The sequence below is a fragment of the Pagrus pagrus genome (genome assembly GCF_965226575.1).
Source record: "Pagrus pagrus genome assembly, chromosome: 12".
NCBI lineage: Eukaryota > Metazoa > Chordata > Actinopteri > Spariformes > Sparidae > Pagrus > Pagrus pagrus.
This window is the reverse complement of record NC_140196.1, coordinates 31,622,228-31,640,085: the sequence shown is the minus strand read 5'-3', so window position 1 is coordinate 31,640,085 and position 17,858 is coordinate 31,622,228. Positions and strand designations below refer to the sequence as shown.

At 41.6% G+C, this 17,858-nt stretch overlaps 2 protein-coding genes across 3 annotated transcripts in view; both read left to right on the top strand.

Annotated features, from left to right (window-relative positions):
- Nucleotides 1–2,235, top strand: part of LOC311266336 (ADAMTS-like protein 2) — a 31,372-nt gene extending 29,137 nt beyond the window's left edge. Inside the window, exon 19 of one of the 2 annotated variants that reach the window (XM_084368663.1) lies at nt 64–2,235. In XM_084368663.1, the coding sequence (XP_084224789.1) occupies nt 64–209 (146 nt within the window). In that variant the 3' untranslated portion in view covers nt 210–2,235. Of the gene's footprint in view, nt 1–60 lie in introns of both variants that reach the window. The other variant, XM_084368662.1, reaches the window with a different exon arrangement.
- Nucleotides 2,236–5,792: 3,557 nt separating this feature from the next.
- LOC311266378 (putative ferric-chelate reductase 1) lies at nt 5,793–17,746 on the top strand (the record flags this gene model as incomplete). Its single annotated transcript, XM_084368725.1, has 7 exons — nt 5,793–5,892; nt 10,593–10,676; nt 11,096–11,173; nt 13,739–13,815; nt 17,083–17,180; nt 17,489–17,579; nt 17,659–17,746. 7 exons carry the CDS (start codon nt 5,793–5,795, stop codon nt 17,716–17,718), a joined length of 588 nt encoding a protein of 195 aa, XP_084224851.1. The 3' UTR covers nt 17,719–17,746.
- Between the last annotated feature and the right edge of the window lie 112 nt (nt 17,747–17,858).

Here is a 17,858-nt window from a genome sequence, read left to right as displayed (position 1 = left end):
TGACCTTTTCCCTTTCTAATTAAATTTCAGACTGATTTTGGCTTGTGTGTGTTTATCCAGCAGCAGCCCCGGCAGCATCAGTAGCAGTAGATGACGCCTGTCAAGACAAACCAACAGCCAACTGTGCCTTGGTCCTGAAGGTGAAACTGTGTTCCCACTGGTATTACAGAAAGGCCTGCTGTCAGTCCTGTAAGGCACCAAGACCCTGATGTCTGGACTGTAACCTCTCACCTCAACACCTTAACATAAACCACTGGTACCAAAGGTCACATTACATTCATATTGGTGCTGAACAAAAACTGCTGCTAGCAATGTAAGGCCTCACGACATTGATTTGAACCTGTAAGTCTTCCTCCTGTCACTGATGTCAAAGGTCAACCTGTGGTCACTGTCTTACCTCCTACCTGTCAGTGTTATCCTTTTCAATTTGTTCCCACGTTTCTAGAATGTTCCTAAAAGTAAATCTGTTTTGTATGTAGTAGTGTCATCACCACTAAAGATAAGCAATCAAAATTACTCGTAGTGCTTCCTCAAAGAGTCGGCAGTAAAACTTAGATTCAGACGGTGCAGTTCCTATTCTGTAGCAATACTTGACGACTGGAAGTGTTTCTGAAAGTATAAAACAGCTCTGAACCCCTTCATGACACAACGTACAAGGTCTTAGCTTACTCCACCTGACGGAGGCCCTCACTGTTTACCCACAATGCTACTAAATCTATCCACTGACCACCTCCCCCCCAGCAATGTGAAGATGGATAGCTTCACTCCCATCCAATGAAAAAGTGATGCTCGTTATAGTAAATATTTTATCCGTTCTATCCATTCTGTCACTTCCTCTTGTGGTCCTGTGTTCATCTGGAACTGATAAAAGCTCCAGGCATTCAGTCCTGCCTTTCAGTACATCAAGCCAGCACTCTAGCATCCACACTACAACATCAAGACAGAAAAAAGACTAAATGCAACCAGTAGCAGACTAAATCTGTTGTTTTTAATGTATTGAAAATATAACAGTGAAACATAATAGTATTTTTGTGTCAAACAGTATTTTCAGAGCCTTAAACTGTTTAAATGAACAGTCACTGCTATGACTGAAACGTATGAGCTGCAGTCAACACACAACCAGAGATATCATCTTTCATTCCATGCATTCTCCTTCCTTGTCAAAACATGGCTCCTATATTACCCACAATGCAGTTAAACTGCTGACAGTTTGGTCTGAGAGTTGAGTTTGTGATGCTATTAGCGGCTAATGTAGCCTGCAGCAGAGAGGAGGAGCAGGTTATAGAGGTCGGGTAAGCTCACTTCTTTCCACGTCAGTGTCACACCTGTAGTCTTCAGCCCAAACCCATGCTGACTGGAAGTGACATCACTGGGTCAGTTCCCTCTGGAGTCACTTATTTCACACATGCAGTATCACTCTTCAACACCCGTAAACAGTCTCTGATGTATAAAAAAATTAAAGTCACTTTGCAGAGAACCATTGTCAATATGAAAAAATAAATCAATATTTTTCTGTTTATGTGTGTAAAATAAACCCAAAAAGAGCCATATAAAACTGACTGTACTTTGATGTTGTCCAGAAGTAATTATGCACTTGAGTTATTTCTTGATAAAGAACTGCAGAGTGACTCGACTATGGAAGAGGATTAGGGCCACAATGCAACAAACAGTTCCATTTTGTTTCTTTTTTTCAGAAGTCTGAATCGTTAGTCAGACTTCTGGCTCAATTTATAAATAATCCAGCAGAGGAGGTGGAAGGTCAGCTGTTTGTTCCTGCTCTCATAGTCTTTGGGATAACATAGTTCTCTATTTCTTAAGCTGGCACAAACACATTGTTTTTTTTAAATGACACAGTTTTCGTTGAGAGAAATCCAAGAAACTTTCCTCTGGAAGAAATCAGAAGTAGAATTGTAGAGGTGATGTCATTCATGAGTACATGGTTTTACTCCTGTAGAGTCACTAAATGAAAATACATCACTTGAGTTGCTGGCTTGAAAACAGAAGAATAATACCAACATGTCAGAACCCAGACACCGCTGAGGAGCGTGTGTGTGAGCGAGTGTGGCTGCTACAGAGAAGGGTTAGAGTTGATCTGTTCATCTATCAATAATCAATACACTGTGTACACCTGACTGTCACTGTCAGTCTCACTGTTGTTCACTCCTGCCCACAGAGCTGCTGCTGTTGTTCTTCCTTACTGTACAACAACATAAAGAATAAAAGATGAGCTGTTTTTGACAAGCGTCTGTGTCTGACTTGTTTGCTGCTCCTCCTGGTGACAAACAGCTGATCGACCACATGCAGTGAATGAAGCTTTCATCAGGAGGTAGAGTTAAAAATATATAGGAGGAACACTATCGAATAACAAGGTTAAGACCTGAAAACCAGGCAACTGACCTAAGCAGAAGTGAAAAGATTAAACTTCAGCTGTTGCCAGCTTAACCACTGTAATCCAAGCTGGGGACGTATGGAAGGATATAGGAGCTGAATGCTGTTTCAAATGAAGGAGTGTTGAACAGAGGGACCTGTGGGTACTAATTACACCATCATCTGAAACATGACCTGTTTCCTCTGCTGTGTGTTTGTGAGAGTGTCATAATTGACGACTGTGTTGTTTTGAATGCTCTCACTACGCACAATGAGCATTGTCATGGTTACAAGAAATGAAATCTCAGTGGATGACTCCTTGGTGAAACCAAATCACACACATGATTGCACATTATTTACTCATCCGAGTCTCCACAAGACATCTTTGGCTCACAGAGGACCTGCAGGTGATTTCATTTTATTTCATTTTTTATGATTCGGGGACAATTAAGCCCTCAATTCATTATAGCTTGATAGGATCTCTGATAAAACTCTGTGTGTGTGTGTGTGTGCGTGCGCGTCTGCAGGACAGCACCAACAGCCCCAGAGACGAGGTGAGTACCTGCACCTGAACTAAACACATTACCTGGTCTGTAAGTGTTTGCAGAACCATGTTCTATGTAAGAAACGGGATTCATCACAGTGCTTCACCTGTTGTATGTTGTAAGAAAATAACAGTCTGAATACGATTACAAAGCTGTTTCTGCTCTGTTTATCTCCTGGTGTTTGTACTAGTTTATGAATGGCAGTCTGTAAAGTGTGTTAACGTATTGATGATTATTAAAATATTTAGACAACTAAAGTACGTTTAAATTAAATCTATATATTTTTGGTAAATGACAGATTCCAAACAAACAGCAGACAGGTTATGAACCTGTGATTACTGATGTGCATTAAAACAGTTCATGGTTGCTGTGGAAGTGCTCGAAACAGAAAACACATGTTAACATCTGTGTCATGAGACAGTTGTGTAGATGGACCAGGTGATGTTTTTACACCTGATGGTTGACTTCAGTGGGAAAATGTCATTTCTGACATTCACAACATATTTTTAGCTAGCTTAACACTGGATGACATATAATGCCTGGTCATGGGGCTGTTGTTAGATGAATCTCTTACAGTCAAGAATTTATCAGTTGGAAACTGATACCATATTCATAATAGTATTAGTGTTGTGTAGTTTTGGGACAATTAATCTCCTGAATAAAGGTTTATAATCAGAAATGTAAAAAACTGAAATGTTTACAAAGGTGGCAATGTTAGTAGTATGTGTGTCAGTATGGTGTAAAACATTCAAAAGTCTGTACTAATTGCCATGTTATTGTGTCAGTTATATTTTGTATATCTTAATGTTATTGCAGTCACTTTGTGACCCACTGAAGTTTATCATTTATGTTTCTCATGATGTAGCTTTAATGTAGTCAGAAAGTCATTGAGGTAGCTTCAGTAAAGCCCAGTTCTTCTATTCTCAGTGGTAGCTTGTCTAAAAGACAACGCTGTCAATATTCTGTACTTTTCTTCTTTTCCAGCTTGTACACTGTTGCTCTGGGCAGTAGAAGTCATCCTTCAAGGAACAGTTCACCCAAAGTCAGGTGAAGACAGGACAGGTAGACAGGTAAAGGACATTTAAAGCTATGGTCTACAATTTGAAAGATTGATCATTATTATTAACATTATTTAGATGGTGGTTATGGCCCAATAGTATAACCTACACAATGTGAAGAGCAAAAGGAACCAAATAAATCCATTCTCTCTAGTGCCTGCAAAACTGCAAAGAAATTGACCAATAGCAGCCATCCAGTCCGATTTGGAGTTTCCCCTTGCTCAAATTTGCACTCTCGCTCTTGGACCCTCCATCCAATCACCTCGCTCACTCCCCTGCTCCTGTTCACCATAGAGATAATAATTATGTAGCAAGCGGCTGGAAAGACTGAAAGAAAGCGAAAGTGTGTCGCTGAAAAGGCAGATACAACGGTGGCGAAAGCTCCGTGAAGTTTTTGTTGAACAGGTAATCTTTCGTCTTTATTGTGGATGTTGTGTTGTTTTTTCTGTGTTATTAGACGGTGTCGAAACAATTTCTGTCTCTGCAATATTGTCAACACTTGTTTACTTGTTCAATGGAGACGTTAGCCCCTATGTTAGCAATGTAAGCAAAAATTGCTATCATGTTTACACCAAATCAGCCTATTTATTTGCTTGTGGCAGCTAAATGAAGCAGCAAGCAATGCAAGTAAGATGAATGAATGGATGAATGAAACCCCAACGTGAAGCGGAGGGGTTTCATTCATCCATTCATGCATCCTGTCCGGATTTATTTCTCCATAACAACCTCTTGCCCAGTCACTACTCAACTGTTTTGCTAACCCTCCTCCCGGTCTTGTCCATTTGTTTTCAACGAAGCCTTTGCTAAATCAATATGATCGATTATCATATATGCGTTACGATGTGTGTATCTGGCCTCTGTTGCTCTTGTTGCTTGTTGCGGGAGGGGGTGTGTCGTGGGAAGCTCCGAGGGGAGAGCAATACGAGCTCGGAGGGGAGGGATTAAGGAGCACAGAGGGGAGGGGTGTGGGATGCTTTTTTCAAATCTTTCTCAGATCATAGACCATAGCTTTAAGTTACTTTGAACACACACACACACACACACACACACACACACACACACACACACACACACCCGTCCTGCTGCCAGAAATACTTTTTTTTTGTACTTCTTAAAGATTTACATATCGAGTGTGAACCAATGGGCTTGCAGCTGTGGGCCACTGGTGGGTGCAGGAAGTCATGAGAGATAGTTTTGGTTTTTTGATTTGTTGACATGAGGAATAATATAGAACAATCTCAGATTTATCTTTTTAACTATTTGCAGTGTAGATTAAATGTCTGCGCCGTCAGAACCAAACGGGGAACTCTGGAGCATTGATCTGATTGGCTCTGTGGGGACACAGCCGTCACCTGCTCAATAGTCCTTTCATTCTTACCTGATGGTTTATGAGCCTCACCTCGTCTGCATCTTTTTTCCTTCTTATGCTGGCATCATATTGAAGACATGTTCAGGAGGAAGAGTCACTGAGAACATCTGGTTTCAACATCTGTCGCTGTTTTGCTTTTTTACCTCTAAGACCAGTTTGGATCTGATGTCGCATATAGTCAGAAATGGGACTTCCTGGGATGTTTTCTACTGTCTCCTCTCTGTCTCCTATCTGTCTCCTATCTGTCTCCTGTCTGTCTACTGTCTGTCTCCTCTCTGTCTCATCTCTGTCTCCTCTGTCTCATGTCTGTCTCCTCGCTGTCTCCTCTCTGTCTCCTGTCTGTTTCAGATGCCTCCTGCAGCCATGATGTCACTCCTAGCAGTGGTGTGTGTGATTTGTGTAGAGGAGTGTGTGTGTTTCCCTAATGGCTCAGTGGCAACCTCCTGTGGCAACATGATGCCTGTACATCCACCCTTCACACCCTCCACCAGCAGCCCACCATTCACCCTGTCTACATCTAGTGCCACCTACAGGCCTGGTGGAGTCATTACAGGTGTGTCAGTCTGTCCTCCTGCCTCTCTGATTGTCTTCTACAGTGTGTGAAGAGGACACTCTACTGTCCATCGTTGGGAATGTGTTTGATCAGTCAAGTTAGGCTCTAATGTCTTGTCAATAATCAGTTGCCCTATAATCAATCAATCAATCTTAATTAGTATAGTGCCAATTCACAACAAAAGTCATCTCATGACACTTTCCAAATTGAGCAGGTCTTAACCAGACTCCTTAATTTAATTTAATTTAATTTAATTTAATTTAATAATATACAGTATATACATGCATGCATGCATGCATAATTATATGTATCATTTACTTTTACTTGAGCTTTGGATACTTAAGTACATTTAATATCAAATACTTTGAGACTTTTACTCGACTATTGTATCAAGTATTGGTGACTTGCTCACTTGTTTTACATGTATCAATAAAAACGATATCTCTATTGACCCAAAGGTCATGACCACGTTAATTCAGTTAGTAAGTTAAAGGGGCTCTGTTGGACATTTGTGTTGTGCTCGACTCCATTAACTACCATTAGGTACTGTTAGCAGAGCGGAGAGAGGCGCTGAGGCGAGTCCAGCAGCAACAAACAACTTCAACAGAGACGTCACATTACAATCCGCCCACAAATGACCAATAAAAAATTTAATCATATAAATTGCCCCTTTAATAAGTCAGTTAAAATGTAAAATTAAGAGTTTAAAGGAAAAAGATGAGTTCTGGGCCGTCCTTTCTTTCTGCACTGTCAAAGTAAAAATACCACAAAACAATCTAAAGAAACGAGACTACAAGCTTCCTGCACAGTGTGCTGAAGGTTTGGCCGCTCGTCTGGATAACAGTTTTATTAGTATATCATTTAGGAAAGCATGTCAGACTCCCCACCCCCTCTCTTCTATCAGCCATCATCAGACGTCGGGGAACATATTTCTGAAACATTCTTGACTAGTTTGCTCGTACATTTTAAATCTGTGAATGTCCTTTTCTACTTCATTAGCTTCCCAATTACACACCTCCTCTCTTTTGCAAAGTGCAGAGGTTTCGAGGTGTGAAACAAAGAGAGGAGAGTTACATTAGCACTATCACAAGTCTCAATTAACCAAGCTCAGAACAAATGAGTCTAAAGGGCCATAAGCAATCAATTTTATTGAAAGTTATTTATCTGTTTAATTTTTTTTAAAGGGCAATGACCATTAAGAAGGCAGTTTAACAGAGACTTCATAGTGCAATCATCAACAATAACAAGTACTGTAATCACAAAACACAGATATGTCAGCTGAACGGACGTATGGAAGCTTGAAGGACAGTTTCAGGCAGGTCCTGTTTTTTCCATTTTCAGACCAATGATCTGTACATTTGTATTTACGTCTAGGCTTAAACATAAAAAGAAAACACTATCCACACCCTAAACAAACAGCTCAACATTTTATTTATCATGTGAATGTGACGACAGGATCTAAATATTATGAAAGCCAAGTCCCTGCTTTGTTCATATAACACCAAGCCTTTCATTCATAACCTCAGGCAGACAGAGCACGAGGCAGGAGAGTCCTGAGAAGGACCAGAGTGCAGTTGATAATCGTTCACTGCTAGCTTTTGTCATCATGCCTTGACAAGCTTCAGAATTGTATTTATCGTCTGAATCTGGTGTTAAGAGCTTCATATTCTGAAAGCCAAGACTTATTTAAAATCAAACAAGCCTGACTGACCAATGATCAAGATGTTGACATGAATCTTTATCTTTATATTTATCTAGAAATGTGCCGTTGCAACATCTGACTGATTTTAATAGAGCGTGTCACAAACGTGGGATACTGTGACTGACTGAATCAAATCTGAGACATTCTTCTGAAGTTATTTATCCTCAGGTGCACAGAACAGCTTTGAATGAATTCAACCTGGATGTAGCTAGCTACCACAGCCAGCCCACATTCATGAGCTAGCCTATCACACGTTAGCAAGAAAACTAAAAAGCCAATTCTATTAGCAATATTGCTTTAGGGTGGCGGGACTAGTAGGACAAGAGAACAAGATCTGTTAGCCGTTTGTGTGCCAAATTATAGCTGGGGACAATTTATTACTCAGTGGACATTGGTGGGGATGTGTCCCTAGCCTTCCTACCCAATCCTACGCTCATGCATTTGCCCCTGTCTACCTCCACCCCTGCAGCTCCTACACTCAGGCAGAGGTGGACAGAGTACACAACTTCACTACTTGAGTAAAAGTACAGATACTCCTTGTCAAATATTACTCCAATACAAGTAAAAGTGGCTTAGTCAAGATATTACTTAAGTCAAAGTACTAGAGTATTTGTTTAAAAAATTACTTAAGTAAAAGTATTTCAAAAATATCTCAGGAAATACAGGAAAGTAGCTTAATGTCATTATACAATACACTGATGCGATCCTGCTACAGACTGGTTTATAGCTCAAAAATAAACAAATAAAGGCAAGAAGCCTCAGAACAGACTCAGCTGCATTCATCAACAAATTAAATATATTGCAGACAGCTGCGGTCAGTTCAGTATATTTTTGCATCTGACATCCATGCTTTCTCCACATAAAAAAAGATGTAGATGCAGGCACTACAAGAACTGATATTGGCCGCGTTTCCCAGATTCGTTAAGAAGCTCTTAAGTGCTAAGATCTTCTTAGGAGCGCTCTTAAGAACGCTGTGAAAGAAGGATGTGTTTCCCAGAGTCGCTCTTAGCTTAAGAAGATCTTTCACTAAGAAGGAAATGTAAGATCGAGCTGACCCACTCTTAACAGCCTTCTTAGCGACCAAATGCTCAGTGATCAAGCCGCGTCAGGGAAATTTATATCCTCCACTTTTCGGAATAATAAAACAATGCTCAATGTTGAACTGGCGCAAGAAACATAGGCTAATAGTAGATGAAAAAAAAACAACTTTTTATTGAATTACACGTTTAAGTTTTCCACACACATCTGCATATATGAGTTTATAGTACTACACATTAAAAAAACAACCCTGTGGCATTTCACAGATATCAAGGAAACAGATGTAATTAAACTCAGCTGAACCTCATCCAGAGAGGCTTCATCTGCTACTCTATAGGCTATATATGCGTTGCCAAAGTCCGCGCGTGTGAGAAACCATGGTTGCAATACAGCACATTCTCGCTGCGAACCAACAGCGTCGCCGTGCGCGAAGCCAGACGGTTTACATAAATGCATACGTGCGTCAACACTTCTCCGCACCGGACGTGCTGTCAGGCAAAGTACCGGCTGCCCCGTGCGGAGATCCAACGGCTGATCACTCTGGTGTCTCCACACATCCAGAGAGCAACCCGCTGCAATTTTGGCCTCAGCCCGGAGGTGCAGCTCCTGGCTGCGCTGCGTTTTTACGCAGTGGGGAGCTTCCTGGAGGTGGTCGGGGATGGCACCGGCCTCAGCAAGGCATCGGTGTCACGGAGTGTGGCAGCTGTGACACCGATTCTCCTGCGCCATGCCCGGACCCACATAAAGCTGCCCACCACACTGGACGAGGTCCGCCAGGTCCACCAAGGGTTCCACGCAGTGGCTGGGACCCCCTGGGTGATCCGTGTGGTGGATGGCACCCTCATTCCAATCCACAATCCCTCCCTGGTGGATCCGTGCTGGATCGGTAGAAAGCACTACGCGGCCATCAACCCCCCCCCCCCCCCCCCCCCCCCCCCCCCCACACACACACACACGATACATGCGTAGCCTAATTGCACCTGCAGGGGGACCACGGGGCGCTGTGTGTGACTTATGCGCTGATAAAGTGGTGGGTGATCGATTTGCCTGGCATCGATTGATTCAGTTTCAGCAGCACCGCGGTGGACAGCTCCCACTAAGAGCTTCTTAAGAGGCTTCTTTGGCTTGATCTTAAGGTTCTCCTAAGAAGGCAGTTAAGAACGCATCTGGGAAACACCCGTATCTTAGCGCTCCTTCTAGCCGAACCCTTCTTAAGAGCCTTCTTAAGTCCTTAAGAACGATCGAATCTGGGAAACGCGGCCATTGACATTTACAGATAAACAAATTATTGGCTAGTTTACTTTACTTATACATCACAGCCAAAAATGAGCCGGATAACCCACATCAAAGACAGCCGCACCTCACTAACGCGCGCACACCCACTCTCTTTCTCTCTCTCTCTCTCACACACACACACACACTCTTTAACAAACATTAAGCTAGCTAACCTTAGTAGCTACTTTACATACCGCGACGTGCTTTTTCAGGTTGGAAGACGAGACTTTGTAGGCCGTGATATGATTTGTTCGCGGTAAGAACAACAAACATTTAAACTGAAACGAACAAGTTTTTGTGACAAAAATCTCAAACATGAACCGTTTCTCAATATGTGTTCTTCTCTGTACTACTGTTCTTGTGGACTTGAGAAACGTCATCAGCGCCAGACCAAGTACTGTTCCAATTCAAAGTTCGCATCTGGCCAAGTACGGTCGAATACCCCGGATGTGTTCTTGCCCCGCCCATTTCATCGAGGATGCATCGGTGGAGACTTGTGTGGACTTTGGGAAGTTACGTATCCCAGAATGCATTTCGTGATAGCAATGGCGGAGGAGCGGACTCACAAGTGTAAAAGTTACAAGTTTTTAATTTTTATTTTAATCAGTGAAAATAACCGGAAGTTGAAGTGCCAAAACCAGCGAAGACGATGACATCATCAAGTATGTTCCTGTTCCAATTGCAGAAAGACCGTCCTCCCGTTCTCCCGTCCCCCGGGAGTTCGTTCTTCCAACTGAACTCCGCAAGTCCAGACTCCCGGAGTTCACAAGTTCGAACTTGGCGTACTGGGTATTGAGAAACGGCCACGGGTGCTCATGACATAGTACAGGTACGGCAATACGACTAAGACAAACCATACGCGAATCAGCAGAAACAGTTTATTTTCTCAGAATTTTGCAAAAAAAAAAAAAAAAATCATCAGCAGACGTAAGCTCAAAAGTAGCGAGTAACGAGAGCATCAATAGAAATGTAGTGGAGTAAAAAGTACAATATTTGTTCTTCAAATGTAGTGGAGTGAAAGTAAAAGTATCCCCAAAAAATGATACTCAAGTAACACAGGTACTCAAAAACTGTACTTAAGTACAGTACTCAAGTAAATTTACTTTGTTACTGTCCACCACTGCACTCAGGCTCATATTAACATGAACCCCTCCCTCCCTTCTCCTCCCTGTCATTTTCTGCTTGCAGTGACGGTGGAGGTGGTGAAGAACAGCTCCATAGAGTTCCAGGGATTCCTGTTACAGGCCAGGAGCTGGCAGGGACAGGGTAAGACAAACTCTTTGTACTCCCATTTAAAATAAAATCTGATCTGTAAAAAATTAGAGCACTAAAATCATGATGTAGCTGAAGTACTGCAATGTTCATCTGTGGCTTACAGTAAACACTACAGATGTGGCTGCCAGTGGTTAGTTCTCTGTGCTGGTACCTCATGCTGGTGTTGTGTCAAGATTTGTGTCATACTTCAATGTAGTATTGTGTCCCTGTTAGTGTGTTGTGTTTGAACAAGAAAACACTAATGGATCACTGTAGAGCCGACAGTGTGTCTACTCTGGAGTCAGAAATGGAAATATCACAGGATTGATCTACAGTCGTCATTGTAAGGACACTACTTGTATAATAGACTATATAAGATGGCAGCAAGCGCTTCAGGGTGTCGGGTCAGGACACTGTGGTGATGTTCAGAAGTGCATTAATCAGAGGCAGAGTCCTTCAATACGGTTCAAGTGATGTTTATCTGACTTTTGGGTGAGTGAGAAAGTGTCTGTGTGGTTTCTGCAATACAAGAACAACGATAAAGACAGATTAGAAAATAAAGTACAACTTAACATAAAACTAAACTGGGCTAGACATATATCTCTAACCAGACAACAACTTAAATACAGCTCCAGACTAGTTATGAACTTAAGAGTCATGAGCATGAATCTACTGGCTTGGATGCAACAATACAGAAACATAAACCTCTAGGCTATTGCTAGTTTCCGGCTAGCTTCATGTTGCTCATTAGCGGCTAATTGTTCATCAATAAATACACACAGATAACAAACTACTGCTAAGTCATCAAACAGACTTGTGGATAAACACAATCAACAGAGTGGAACACGACAAGAAAAAACACAGCAACTTACATCTTAAGTGACGCACACAATAACGATCATTTTTGCCGATCTGTGTCTCAGCAGCTGCACGTCCGCGGTGCGTTCAATGACCACAGAGACTATTGGAATTTTCTAACAAGATACACGTCCATGGTGTATTCAAGTACTCAAATATTGTGGGATTTTCGTATGCAGCATAAGCTTTTGTACACTATTCTTCAGTTGTCATCATTAAAGGAGACATTCTGCTCATTTTCAGGTTCATGGTTTTATCTGAGGTCACTTCTAGAACAGGTTAAATGCCTAAATGTTCAACAAACACATCATCTTTCTCATACTGACAGTGCTGCAGCTCTGTGCTCACCCTTTGTCTGAAATGCTCTGTTAGCTCCTCCTGTCTCGTCAAGGCCCACCTCCTGAATACCCAGTCTGCTCTGATTGGTCAGCTCCCACACGCCTGAGAAGCAGTGGTAGAGATGGGGGGAGTAATAACAGCTTTACTTATTGATATATGAGTATTACTCTTAAACGTACAGAGGGTGTCGGCCCCCTGAACCGACACTGGAAGATGGTTCCGCAGGAGCTTGATGGCTGAAGGCTCTGCCTCACATTCTACTTTTAGAGACTCTAGGAACCATAAGTAACCCTGTATCCTGAGAGGGCAACATTCCAGTGGGGTAATAGAGTACTATTAGGTCTTTAAGATATACCGGTGCCTGACCATTAAGGGCTTTGTATGTGAGGAGGAGGATTTTAAAATCTATTCTGGATAGGGTTAGGTTTAGGGTTAGGGTCTGCATCTTTTTGTGACAGGATGTTCCTGATGTTTCTACGGATGTTCCGTAGGTGGAAGAAACCAGTCCTTGAAATTTGTTTTATGTGGGAGTTAAAGGACAAATCTCAAAAATAACTCTAAGATATTTACATTTAGCAGACGCTTTTGTCCAAAGCGACTTACAGTAATTCATACATTCATACACTGATGGCGGTGGCTGTCATGCAAGGTGCCAACCAGCACACCAGGAGTAGTTTTTGGGTTCAGTATCTTGCCCAAGGACACTTCAACATGCAGACCAGAGGAATCAAACCAGTGACCTTCCGATAACAAGACGCTGGCTCTACCCCTGAGCCACAGTTGCCTGAAAAGATTCTTTATTGTGGTGCTGGAGGCCAGAGTAATGCCATCCAGAGTAGCTATATCATTAGCTAGTGTCCCTAAGATGTTTAGAGCTCAGCACAATAACTTCTGTTTTGTCTGAATTCAGTAGCAGAAAGTTGCAGGTCATCTAGGTTTTTTATGTCCTTAGTACTGAAGTTTAACTAACTGATTAGTGCCATCTGGCTTAATGGTTAAGTATGATTGTGTATCATCTGCATAACAATGAAATGAGTGTTTTCTAATGATATTCCCTAAAGGAAGCATATATACAGTAAACAGTATTGGTCCGAGCACAGAACCTTGTGGAACTCTGTGACTAACTTTGGTATGCAGTCAGGATTCATTGTAAACTTGAACAAGCTGAGATTGGTCTGAGAACAAGAACCTACATTATATATAAAACACTGAAGGAAAGGAAAAAATAGAAAACACATATTAGGTCTCCTTTTAATACGTTTTCATTTCACATTTGTTCTATTTTTGTATAGTTAAAATAAAAAAATATACTGTGCATGGTTAGTATCATAGCACATATCATGTGAAACTTGGGGAATGAACTCTGTTTTCTGTTTCCAGCTCTGCTGTGGCCCATTGGAAAGTTCAGCAGCATCAACACCACCCTGTTTACTGCCTTGCACTGTAACAACATGGAGGTATGAGTGAATTTTATATTGCAGCTGTTTCCTTGCTGACTTAATATAATAACATGTTAATAGAAGCACCTCTACTGTGGGCACAGTTAAAGTTGGGTCCTCACCTCATGTTTCTTGTGCAAGTTTGATGGTGGGATCATTTGTGATAATTAACGTTACTCTCGCAGTGTTTATTCGCCCCAAACAGCCAGAGCACTTTGCTGTTCAATAGCTGTAAGCTAGTGAGCCACCGCACACACTGAGATGTTTGAATTCAATTTAGCCTCTCAATGAACTCAGCACTCAGAGTATCTGGTTCTGGTTCTGGTTCTCTGTCTCCTCTCTGTACCATTACGTTCATGAAGTAAAGTACATTTCCCCTCCAGCTCCAGTCAGCAGTGAACATAAAAGAACATAAAAACCCGACAGTGGAGGTCACCTCCGGATCACTGCTGCAGTCAGGTTGATAAACAGGAGTGAAGATAAATCCACTTATCAATCCCACAAGTTCAAAAGTAATCTCTGAGAACTGGAGGCTGTGAGCACCTGAGCAGCAGCTCTGCCGTCCCAACACAGGAACAGCCCTGCCAAAAATATTTTGCAGAAAGTTGAATATTAGCTAGAATGTAAATGATAAAGCTGTGACTTCACCAGTCATCAATGATCCAACGTTTTCTTCACCACCTCGCTCGCATAGAATGAAAGTGAACAGGACGAGAATATTGATTTCTCCACTGTTGATTTCTGCCTAGCTTGAACAGAAGCAAATAAACAAAAACTTTGACGCACAAAAACTTTGCTTTGCTTTCTGGGGGAACAAACTATTAGAACAAGTCATTAGAACAAATCATTAGAACACACAAGTAGACACACCATTAGAACACATAATTGGAACACGCCATTAGAACACATCATTAGAACACACCATTAGAACACACAAGTAGACACACCATTAGAACAAATCATTGGAACGTGTCATTGGAACACATCATTAGAACGCATTGTTAGAATGCATCATTAAAAAGCACCATTAGAACACATCATTAGAGCACACCAGTAGAACACACCATTAGAACACACCATTAGAACGCATCATTAGAACATATCATTAGAACACATCATTAGAACACACCAGTAGAACACATCAATAGAACCCACCAGTAGAACCCACCAGTAGAATACATCATTAAAACACACCATTAGAACACATCATTAGAACACACCAGTAGAACATATCAGTAGAAAACATCATTAAAACACACCATAAGACCACATCATTAGAACACACCAGTAGAATACATCATTAAAACACATCATTAGAACACATTATTAGAACACACCATTAGAACACATCATTAGAACACATCAGTAGAGTAAGTACATGTGTCACAAGAAAGAAACCACAACATATCACTGTCGATTAAGTAGAAAAGAAAAAATAGAAACCATTTTCAAGCCCTCATCTGAAGTCTGAACAAGTGAGTCTTGACTCTTTTGTGGATCATCATTACATCATTAAAACACACCATTAGAACACATCATTAGATTCTTTATTGTCTTTTTACAAGGAAAGTTGTTGCCACAGTCTGTGCAGAGCCTCCATACGTAGATACATACAAACAGTTAAACATCCATAGCAAATATGCATGAAAGACATCCATACAGGATACATCGACACACATATCCCACATTTACAGCACATACACACAACAGATAATGGGGTATTCTGTGTAGAAGTGCTAAGGCAGAGGGGACAAAGCTCCTGCCAAAACATGCTGATAGAAAGTGCTCTAAGTTTGCGGATGGCAGACGGTCTTTGTTGGCAGCGTTTGTGGATGTCATTGATGTGTTGCTCAAAACTTTGATTATTGTCCTGGGTGAGTCCAAGATATCTCATCTCACCAGCTTCTTTATTGATGCACCAAATGCGTGTAAAAATATGTTTTGGCGAATAAAATAAATAGGTCACACGCCATTGGCAGGCTGACTTTGCTATATAACTTTCAACATAAATGCCAAACAGTAGAACATAAACAGTTTACAGCTACAGCAGATCTATTGATTGCGTTTCGAATTTCAAATTTGTCCCTCGCTGTCCACCGTCATTCAACATTTGAAAATGCATCAAGTTGTCTTGGATACGGATACATCCATGCTCAGTCAAAAGAAGAAGAAGAAGAGAGAAAAAAAGAAGACGACGTCGACGATGGTGGTTGAAGAAGAAGTAGAGGAACAAGAAGAGGTTAAAACTGAAGAGCTGTGGAGGAATACAACCAAAAAGAAAATTTAATGAAAAGTGGCGGTTCAATGATATGGGGGTGAGGAGAGAGTGGTTGGTGTACAATGGCAGTGCTAATACCATGAAGTGCAACATCTGTCAACGGTAACGGTCTCATATGGTTGTGCCTTCTACATGGGCAGAGAGACAGGAAAAAATGTGTTGTGTAGTTCACATGTTGTTTTGTGATTGTGTATGTTATGATATAGCTAACATTTAAATGATGCACCCACCAATGGTTTGAGGTAGGCAAGTGCACGTGTGTTGTTTACACATGCTGATTTATGTATGAGATATTGAAAATTAAAGTTCTGATTCTTTTAACAGTATCTGAAACCTTCATTTATATAGTTCCCTACTAAAAAACAATCAGTGGGCAATTAACAATTATCTTTATGCTGTTCAGTTTCCTACAGGAAATCTGTTAGTTAAGGTCGTGATTGTGAACAGTTCAGTGGCCGGTCAAAACATATTTTGGCCGGTAAAATTTCATAAAATCTAATTTTATACCCTGGCTGTGACTGCTGGTTGACAACTAGTTCTTTTGTTTTTGCTATATTCAGCTGAAGGTAATTGTCCATGCACCACCGTGTGAGGTGATTTATTGTCATTAAGGAACAGGAAGGGGAAGGGGCTCAGGACACAACCTTGTGGTGGCTCCGGTGTTGGTGATGGTGGTTGAAGATGTTACAGCATCCACACTGACTGCTTGTCACTGAGGAAGCTGTGTACCCAGTGAATGAGGAGTGGGGGGGACGCTGACATGGGGGAGTTTTCTGATCATCTGGTGGCACCTGATAGTGTTGGAAGCAGAACTGAAGTCTATAAAGAGGAGTCTGTTAGTGTTAAGGTTAGAACACATCATTAACACAAATCATTAGAACGCACCAGTAGAATCATGTTTACAGTGTCCTCAGTGGATCGATCCAGCATGCGCTCCTGTCTTGATGGATAATGATAACTTGTATCTTCATCTTTGTTAGAACCAATCTGTTTGTGTCCATGAGCAGAATTCAACAGTCACTCAGGCTTCAGGAGCCAAGAAGAAGAAAGTCCAACTGACCTGGGAGGCACCTAGCAACAGTTATTATGGAAACATCTTCTTTAGGTAGAAGATACACACACACACACACACACACACACACACACACACACACACACACACACACACACACACACACACACACACACACACACACACACACACACTTTCTTCACCCTCCAAATGTGTGAAAGCAGCATCTGAACATTTGCTCAGCCATCATGGTCCTCATCATCATCAACATGTGCAGTCTACTGCTAACGTACCCCCCATCAATCAAACAGACCCAGTACCCAGACCAGAACTGACTTATTAATCCTCTTTCATTCATTCACTCGTTTATGATGTCCTTGCTGTTGTTGTGGACATTTCAGTGCCAGTCTGGTCCAGGACTACACAACATTCTGGGTTCAGCTGAACAGCAGCACTCTGATTCTGGAGAGCAGCGGAAACTCTGCGGCTGGAGTGAGTACTGACTGACTGACTAACTGACTGCTGATGGATCTGCACTGTGATGCTGACATGCCTCGCTCTCTCTTTTCAGGCCTTTTCCTCCTCAACTCTGCTCTTCATCAGTCTGCTGAGTCTGTGTGTCCACTGCTGACACATGCACACTCACACAGAATTATTATGTATAACCCAAATGCTTTATTTCTTCAAACAAGACACACACACAGAATTATTATGTACAACCCAAATGCTTTAGTTCTCCAAACAAGACACACACACACACACGCACATACA